Genomic DNA, 9,982 nt, shown 5'->3' with positions numbered 1-9,982 from the left:
TTTCAAACCAGTTTACTTCCTAGCGATTCTTCTAGCAAAAACGACAAGAGCTGATAGCGACAACCAGAGACTGTTTTCCTGGTAGAGAAATTAGTCACGGACTCGCCCCGCCAAAACAAGACACTTCTTTTCAGCACAAGAACGACAAAAGCAGCCACCGCCAAAACAAGACTGATTTTCAGTGCTAGGATGGATGTGTCTGACTTTGACGGTGGCGTATACTGACATCGCCCCCTTCCTTGCACAAGTTACACAATGAACAGAGATTAGACAGTAACAATGACAGTAACACAATAGAGCTTGATATTTATTGAATTGAAAAATCTTTATTCCTAATAATGTACCGGTACATTAGGAATATGATACAAATAAACATAGCATAAAAAAAGCTGTGGCGGCTCGCCCATTGGGACTCTTGGGCGCAGCCCTCCCATTACTTAACCCATATTTAACATTTTTTCAGTTTTTCAATAGTATTGTACATTTTATGAATTTTATAATTATTTTTAAAAGCTGTAAACATAAAATGTGTGAGGAATAGGAGTAGTGTACATCAATGCTATAGGCCTAAGCTCGACAGTGGTTTGTGCAAAGGTAGCAGGGCAGGGCATTTGGCTGAGAGTCTGAGATCAGCCACCTTTCCACCTTTCTACTCAGCATTTCAACTGGGAGGGTGTATAATTATATGACTTTTGAATGGCGAGAATATGGCAGATTTGTACTCCAACCGAAACCAACATGATATCGTTCACTAGCACAAACAGTATCTCCGTCACTTACTATTTTCGTATTTCAATCACCACTAAGAAATAATAAGTATCCATCAATTAATCAATAGACATGAGATCATCGAAATCATTTCTATTCTATTATGATTATTGTACTTATATATGCGATTAATCTTTCAAATAGTTGAATATTCATTTCATCTCGTATTAGTTGTGTTGGTATGACTGTGGTCAGCTCAGACCGCGCGAAATCGAAGAGTCTGTAAACACATGAATTTGGTGTTAAGGTTATAAGTTTTTGATTATTTTGCATTTAATTACAGTTATTATTTGTGATGATGTTGCGGTGAGTGTTCTAATCCAAGGTCTAATCTGGAAAGTTTTAAGAAGGATAGTGCATGCAGATTCCAGGTTTTCCAGGTTATTCAATTACAATAGAAATATTGTGGCTGTCATTGATAAAAAGTAATAGAAAACAGTCTTAAACCTCCTGTAGACATGATAAAAAGTAATAAGCAAAAATCATAAACCTGCATTACGATCTATAAACTCTTGTAGGGAGTACTAGCCCAGTCAAATAGTCATTATAATGCGGCCAAAGGAAAAAAGGAAAAAACATGGATTTAGCAATTTTTTGCAAATTAAAAAAATTAACAATTTTCAACGAGCTATAACTTGCTTCCTATTGGAGATAGAAAACTATTTATGAGATGAAAATTGTAGAGAATTTAATGCTCTTCAAAAACGAATAGAACAAAAATATCAATTGAACAATTGGTTTTGGAGATATCGTGAAAAAACTGAAAAAAGTACCAAAATCTCTTGGTTTTCAGGCTGCCAAAAGTTATGCCTTCAGAAATTTTGGTGGGAAACCATAGATTACTCTTACTAATTCCCAAATGGACTGATTAAAACAATAAAATCAATTACCTTAATTATTGTTTGGTCCGATGTACTATTTGATTGGGCTATACAGGGACAATGCTATTTAATACTCCTCGAGTTTTATACTTAATTTTTTTAATACTCTCTATTGCCTGTAATTCTTAAGGCAGCATTGTGAGGTATTCCCTTCCCCCGTAGTGCGTCCTTTTCTCGAAATAATTCTAACCTGTGTCTTTCCTCATCCTTCCAAATCTAGTATGAGAGCCATGAGTCTCATTCCGTAGTTCTTCTACAGGGTAATTCCTAACATACATAATAACCTCAAACACATATTACCCGTAAACTGTAAGAATGCCAAACTGAAAAAACTAATTTCACAGAGTCCATTCTTATTAGATTCATAATTATTTTAGTGCTTTTTTCTGTTGTATGAGAATTCTATCAAAATTGCTCTTTGTCGTGGCTCCTTAAATGCATAGACCATAGGCCAGAGGGGAGTGTATTAATGAGTGGTAAAGCGTCTTCATAGTTAGAAGACTTCATTTATTAGACATTTGTCTTGGAGCATACAGCCCAGTGGAGATTTTTTTACTGCCTGACAAACATGACTATTCCAGACCCAGGAATCGTGTACTATTTACCAATTCCAACATTTCATTATCTCTCTGATTCATTTTTATTTGATATTTTGATTGGGCATATTATTCATTTTTGTCTCTGATTCGTCGAAAATGCAATTATGACTGACTTCTCCCATTTAGAAGAAGGTTTCTGTCATTAAGAAAGTTATTCATTAGAGTACACGTTTATAAAAGTACTCTGTTTACTTTGCCTACGTGCAGTAGTTGCTCCAGTATGGTGTCCTGGCGTGGGGGGGGGGGGGGGGAGTCGCTGCATCCACACAGAGATCACTCATCAAAATAATTCTAAATAAAAATATTTGATTCCCTACTGAACAACTCTACACCGAATTTCCTGTTCTTGACATAAGCAAATCTACATTAAAACTCTTTTTATTTTTATCAAATCGTACAGAACAGAAATTTTTACACAACTACAACGTAATTACCCAACTAGACATATTTTGAATTTTGGATTTAATACACCTAGAGCCACCTTTACATCGGTCGATAACAACCCATTTCGTATCGCTCACCTACTCCATTGCAATCTTCCAATTACAATAAAAGAGGCTGAGGGGTGCAGTGTTGCTAATTACAAAAATAAGATAGTCACATGGTTGCTTGGTATGTGTCGGGAAGCATCAGAAGCCCTCATAAACTCGCCTTACATGTAGATCATGATGCATTTCAATATGCAAATTCTGTTAACTCTGTTACTGTGATGCAGCACTCTGAACAATATAATAAGTAATCTCAAAACTTTGGGAAATACTCCAACATAACACTATTAGTAGTTGTAATTATATTTAATAAAAACCCACGACATCATGCTCTGTTTATAAAAATTAAACTATTTATGATTCACATTTCTCCATCTTCATTTCCAATATTGTAATTGTAAGTAAGAATAATATTAAGACAGAAATCTGCAGGAGTTTTTATTTCCTAGTTGAAATTATAGATAAGAATTCTTTCCCCACACACGGACCAATAGTTTATGTGGGGAAATATTTATTTCCTGATGATATGCATTGAATTGTAATGCGAATGTTTTATTTATGTATTTTGTTGATGGAAATAAAATTAAATTGAGATTGAATTGGGAAAGGCCAGTTGCGGATGTTGCTTCTACACTCTTGCACTGTATCACCTGAGAAGATGACATTTGCGTCATCTGCATAGAGACATACAGTAGCTTGCTCTTGGAAAACTCTGGGCAACCCCTTGATGTAACAGATGAATAACAGCGGGCCCAATATTTTCCCTTGAGGCACACCATAATTCAAATGTCCAATGTTGGAGCGATATTGGTTTTTGTAGCCCAGTGCTTTAGTTTCATCTTTTTATTTTTTTATTGCGGATGATACCCACGTGAGCTGTTTGGTGTATATGTCCAATCTCTGCGAATTTCTGCCTATCTTTCAAATAGGAGGAGAATCAAGTACGTTCACTCCCAGGGCGCTCAATGAGTTTATCAACATCATCATGCCTCACATTATCGAAAGCGCGGCTCATATCTTAGAATTTACCTACAATTTTATCCCCCCTGTCTATGGAACTGATGAAATCTACTCCGGCCGTTACCGTGGATTTCCCCGATGGGAAGCCATGCTGCTCCTTGTCTAATATATTTTTTTTCTAGGTATCCCATCAACTGAATATAAACTTATATTTAAATAAATTGTAATCTTATTCGTTGAGAAATCAAGTTTACGTTAATTGGGTAAAAAATGTGAAATAATTGAAACGTTTTGGTACCGTCAACTCTACTTTTTCAACCCAATTGCTTGAACTGTGCCAGAAAAGATTGAAATACTAATTAAGGTAGCAGAACATTCAAATGAAGTTTATTAATTTTTCATGATTATCGCAGGTAAGACCAGAGGTATACCGGGATCGAGGGAACTGTACAGTGCACTAGGCTCCTGCGATGACCTGCTGTTTGTTGACTTCGTGCGGCGTTGTTTGGAATGGGATCCCGACAAGCGGATGACCCCGAGCACTGCGCTCAGACACAACTGGCTGCGTCGTCGACTGCCACGACCGCCGGCCAACTCGGACCCGTCGCTGCGGATGACCACACGTAGTCAGTCACATACAACCGCCGCTGCAAACAAACTCCGCGTCCAGTTGTCTGATGACCGCGCGACTACCATCCACTCGCGTCACTCCCAAGCCACCTCCAGCAAACTGCCGCATCTGCCGCCTGCCGCCTCAGATATGCCCCTCACGTAACCATAAAGTAAGTGTCTGTAAGAAACGGATCAAATCTGTAATCCACTTTGCCGTCGGTTTACAGATCTCAGAAACCTACTTTGCAGTGGGTTTACAGATCTCAGTCAACTCAATTTGCCGTGTAACCCGTACGATACGAGCCTTGAATCATCACAATCACAAGGTGCAGTAGGTATTGTTGGTTTCAGACAGTGAAAGAGTGAAGCTTTGAGTAATGTTTTGAAACCATATGGAGCTTCGAGTCATGTTGATTTCACTTTGTAATCTTCAAATGATTTATTGGTTTTATTCGAATTAGGTCTTATTGGTTTCAGACAGTAGTAACAGAGTGAAGCTTTGAATAATATTGATTTTAGTCAATCGAATCTAAGTAAATTTTCAAATTATATTTATTTCACTGTATTAGAAACTAAGTAACGCTTCAAATAATGTTAATTTAATTCTTTAAAATGATATTTTTATGATATTAATGATCATTCTCAATGATATTATTACTTTTTATAAGAAACGAACTGAATATTTGAATCATTTCACTCCAAAAGAATTTAAACGTTACATCATCTTCATACTTCTCAATTCCACTGGTAGTTAGTTAAACAATGAGTCGTGTTCATTTGACTTTGTTACAAACTCTGTTCAGAATTAATTTTCCATGACTTGAATTTTGAATCATTTTCATTTTACACAGAAGGAAACAAACCATTAGAATTAGATACTTGGAAATTAGAAGAGAAATTAAACTGTTCCAGCATTGCTTCTATTGTTAACAAATTTACTGTACAGTGATTGCGTGAGTATGAAAGTTTTAAAATGATAATGTGACGAGAAGAATTTCTTCGACTTTGTAAATATAAATATCTTCCCCATTTAATAAGATCAAATGTTTGAAAATAATATGAGGAGAAGGATTCCTTCGACTTTGTAAATAGAAATATCTTCCTCGGATAATGGGATCTTACTAGGCTATTTGATTTGTTCCTCTATATCTGTTTAAATCCTCAAAATTTGTGTTTGATATCTTTATATATTTTTAATATCATTCGATTTGAATATCATATGACGAAAACTGTTTTTTATACGTCAGGAGGCTACCTTATTCTGGAAAATTAGTGACATAATCTAAATTGAAAATATTATGACATTATGTCTGTTTCTAGATACACTTCATTGCAGCCTCGTCTATTTGGATGGGATTTCAACTGATCGTAGGAATTTTCTTCTTCCTTCAATAGAAACGAATGATGAAGAAGAGAAGCCGCGTGCTTATTAGAATCCCGGTGCAAACATGTTGATCAAAGGTTATCCAGTCCAGCTAGTGCTAGAGCAAATAATATCTGCCGAGGTAAGTTATCTGTTCTGAAAACTACTTTCAACACTGGAGGTTTCGTCAAACTTGAAAAAAATCCTTGTAAAAATTCTCCTCACGTCTCCATAGTTTCTGAATCTTTGGTTTCTATTAAAAAAAAAACAATAGCTCATTACCTGTTGTTGAGCATGATTCTAGTTCTTCTCTTACCACCGATAAATCACCTCTAAACGTTTCATCTGATGTGGTCACTGCTGTAGAATTCGTTTCTGAAAACAAAGAAAGCAAAGAAATTTGGAACCAAATTCTGGAATCAATACTCCACTTACGTACAACACTTATCCAACAATCGCTGATGAAAATCTCCCAGAGCAATTTATCTGTTCATATCTATGTTTCAGTACCAACTTGTCTAAAAAAGGAAAGCAACAAAATGCAAGTCAATACTGAAAACAGTGATGGCTCTTCTCCAATTAGCTCTAATACAACTAGGTTCACTGAATCAACAAATTTTGTGGACTCACGCATGGAAAACATTTCAATCAAGGCAGAAACCACATTGGTGAGCAATATCAAATAAAATGTAAAGGTTAAACAAGAGATTGTCAGTCCAATACCTACTGACTCTGATATTCCAAGCTTGTCAATTCGAAAGGATATACCCATCGAGGATATGTGATCAGTGAACTTTATATCCTAGTAGTAGAGAGTCGGCACAATAGCAATGCAAATACAAGCAGAAATAGTTTGCAAAAGAGTTTAGTGCGACAAGAAGATGAGTTCCATTTCGCTGAATCACATTAATAAGATTCTCAGTGAGAAGCGAACGGAAATAAATGTTAAACTTCCAGTGTATTGAATAGAATCTAAGGTGAGTAATTCTCATCAACCATTCTTAAATCCGAAATTGCAAGAAAAGTTGGAAAGGAAAAATGCAGCTATCGTATTTTCACCACATAAGTTGAATTGTTTAGAAATTATTTATCGATGGTAAGAGAAGAACTGGAATCATGAGTTATTGTTGATGTTAGTAGAATCAGAATTTTTATCAACTATGGATACGTGAGGAGAAATATCACAAGAATAATTATTTTCAAGTTTGACGAGACTTCCAGTGTTATTAGTTAAGTGTTGAGTTTTCAGAACAGATCAATACATTTTTTGTGAAAGACGGTCTAACCCGTGTCTTCACTTGGCAGTTCACCAACCACAACTCTGTTTAAACTTGGTTGCATGTGAATTACTTGCCTTGAATTCTTTTCACGACACTGGAAGATAGACATTTATTTCCGTTCGCTTCTCACTGAGAATCTTATTAAAGTGATTCAGCGAAATGGAACTCATCTTCTTGTCGCACTAAACTCTTTTGCAAACTGTTTCTGCTTGTATTTGCATTGCTATTGTGCCGACTCTCTACTACTAGGATATAAAGTTCACTGATCATATCCTCGATAGGTTTATCCTTTCGAATCGACAAGCTTGGAATATCAGAGTCGGTAGGTATTGGACTGACAATCTCTTGTTTAACCTTTACATTTTATTTGATATCGCTCACCAATGTGGTTTCTGTCTTGATTGAAATGTTTTCCATGCGTGAGTCCACAAAATTTGTTGATTCAGTGAACCTAGTCGTATTAGAGCTAATTGGAGAAGAGCCATCACTGTTTTCAGTATTGACTTGCATTTTGTTGCTTTCCTTTTTTAGACAAGTTGGTACTGAAACATAGATATGAACAGATAAATTGCTCTGGGAGATTTTCATCAGCGATTGTTGGATAAGTGTTGTACGTAAGTGGAGTATTGATTCCAGAATTTGGTTCCAAATTTCTTTGCTTACTTTGTTTTGAGAAACGAATTCTACAGCAGTGACCACATCAGATGAAACGTTTAGAGGTGATTTATCGGTGGTAAGAGAAGAACTAGAATCATGCTCAACAACAGGTAATGAGCTATTGTTTTTTTTAATAGAAACCAAAGATTCAGCAACTATGGAGACGTGAGGGGAATTTTTACAAGGAATTTTTTCAGGTTTGACGATACTTCAGTGTTTGTAGTTTTCAGAACAGATACCTTGGAAGTTATCATTTGCTCTAGCATTAACTGGACATCGGCATTTCAAGCTCTCTATTGAAGTATATCTAGAGGTTATCTATACAAACTTCAATAAAGTTTGTCTAGAGATTATCTAAAGACTATCTAGAAATCTAGATTATCTTCAGATTATCTAGAGATACAGTTTGTCGCTTTGTGAGATCGGACTCCTTAATTTTTTTATGGTATGTGTATTTCTCAATTTTTTTAAAATCCTTGGACTTCTTGTTTGGTTCGTCATTCGAGATCTGTCACCAGGTCGTCTACTATTTTATTTAGAATGGAATCGCAAAAACATTTATATATTTTGGCTATGTATGATACTGAGATAAGCACAGTCCTATTTTTAACTGGTTTAATGTGTTCGTTTGTACAATTTTATAGAAGGGACTTCCATGCACAATTTTTGTTTTCATTTTCGTGTTTCAAGCTCTCGTGATCTCTGAAACAATGATGATTCAAGGCTTGGAGAATTTGAACATTATACCCACAAACATAACTAAAAATAAGTTTCTGTTATTTTCCATTGATTAGTGTGTGATGTTAATTCTAAGGTGAGCGTGAAGCGTTGTATAACAGATATACGTGTATGATCTAGATTTAATAAGTCCAAGTCTGTTCTAAATAAATAACGAAAAAAATGTGATTAATAATGTGTTATTTTGTGATGTTATTTTCTACGCTCTGCTTATTTCGCTAAACAAATTATTGTCAATTTTAAAATGATATACATCAGTTTGGGAAGTAATTGTCTAATGTTGGAAATTATCATCAGCTTTCACAAGATTATGTTTTTAAAAGAAAAAAAATGCCATTGTAATTGACTTGACGGAAACAAGCTTCAAACAATGTGATTAATATTGTAAGAATTTAATGAGAGATTTACTAACTATGGTTTCCATGTACAGTAACATGGAAAAGTTAAACTCTCAAACAGTGTTCATGTTGAGCTTAATCATGGACGTTGAAAGAGAATTTAGAAGACTAATCGACTAATGAATAAGTTCTCTCTAAAGTTCATCTGCCAATAATTTGAAAACATCGTTTTTACATAAATATTTGTATCATGTTGTTTTGAATTTTTGCATAGCATATGACTTTGTTTCTGTACTCATTTCTATTGTTCTGCAAAATTAACTCTGATTCCCAAACTATCATCTAGTTTTTTTCCAAATTTATTATAATATGCACCAAACGTTACCTTATATTAGTGGTGATTCATCCGGCCTAACTTTAATTATTTGTTTAGAAGAGAGTTTTATTTATATTCTGGTAGTTTTTTGAAGTTTAATATATTATTTTCTCAAAGATTGCCCATACATTTTCCCGAAAAGAATAAACCTTTGCACTGTAGCATTTGTAATAATAATGTGAAAATTGTGTTAATAGTCTGATGTCTGATCACATGAACAACAGAATTGCAAGTACATACACGTTAGCCTTCAATAAACTCTAGCTTGATCATTGATCACTGTTCATTCATTAATTGTTGACATGTGATTCTAACTCTTAAATACTGAAACTAATTGATAAAGTAGTTAACTTTTGGTCCGTTAGATTTATTATGATACTTGGCAGAATGTTGAAACACAATTTTCCATTGTGACTTAGATGTTAAGTAAGTTGGTTAATTCTAACAAATGCACTGAAACCATTTTCAAATTGATTAAGTCTTGTCAGTTCTGTCGAAATTCTTGACATAATTTTGTCTAGAAAACAATTTTTTAACATGAATTTATTATGTAGTAAGACAGTTGATACGCTTAAATTGATACATAAGTAATTATTGCAAAAATGAACAGTAAAATATAGGATAAATTTTGGATCCCTTTTTTGAGAAAATTGTATGTCATGAAAATGGTATCTATTATAACTTCCATTTGTTAGTCATGATTTACTTATAAATTATGAAGTGTAATTTCTGTAATATTGTCACCGCCATAAGAGATAAAATATTGTTAATTTATATTTTTGTTTTTATAGAACATTGTTGTTGATAATGTATAGCTAGCTAATATTGTGTGTCTAGTTTATAAGCAATTAATATAGCATACTGTAATTCAAGGTGTCTCAACCTGTGTAAAATAGTTATTAGTAGTACCATTTAGAGTTAT

The 9,982-nt window shown here is 34.5% G+C and overlaps 1 protein-coding gene across 1 annotated transcript in view; it reads left to right on the top strand.

Annotated features, from left to right (window-relative positions):
• The window catches only part of LOC111058268 (dual specificity tyrosine-phosphorylation-regulated kinase 2), a gene marked incomplete in the record, with an annotated part of 14,837 nt that extends 4,855 nt beyond the window's left edge, over window positions 1–9,982 (top strand). Inside the window, 1 exon segment of the mRNA XM_039443296.1 lies at window positions 4,108–9,982. Coding sequence (XP_039299230.1) covers window positions 4,108–4,471 — 364 coding nt within the window.

Source organism: Nilaparvata lugens, chromosome X, assembly GCF_014356525.2.
Source record: "Nilaparvata lugens isolate BPH chromosome X, ASM1435652v1, whole genome shotgun sequence".
Lineage (NCBI taxonomy): Eukaryota > Metazoa > Arthropoda > Insecta > Hemiptera > Delphacidae > Nilaparvata > Nilaparvata lugens.
This window is presented reverse-complemented; position numbering and strand designations above follow the sequence as displayed.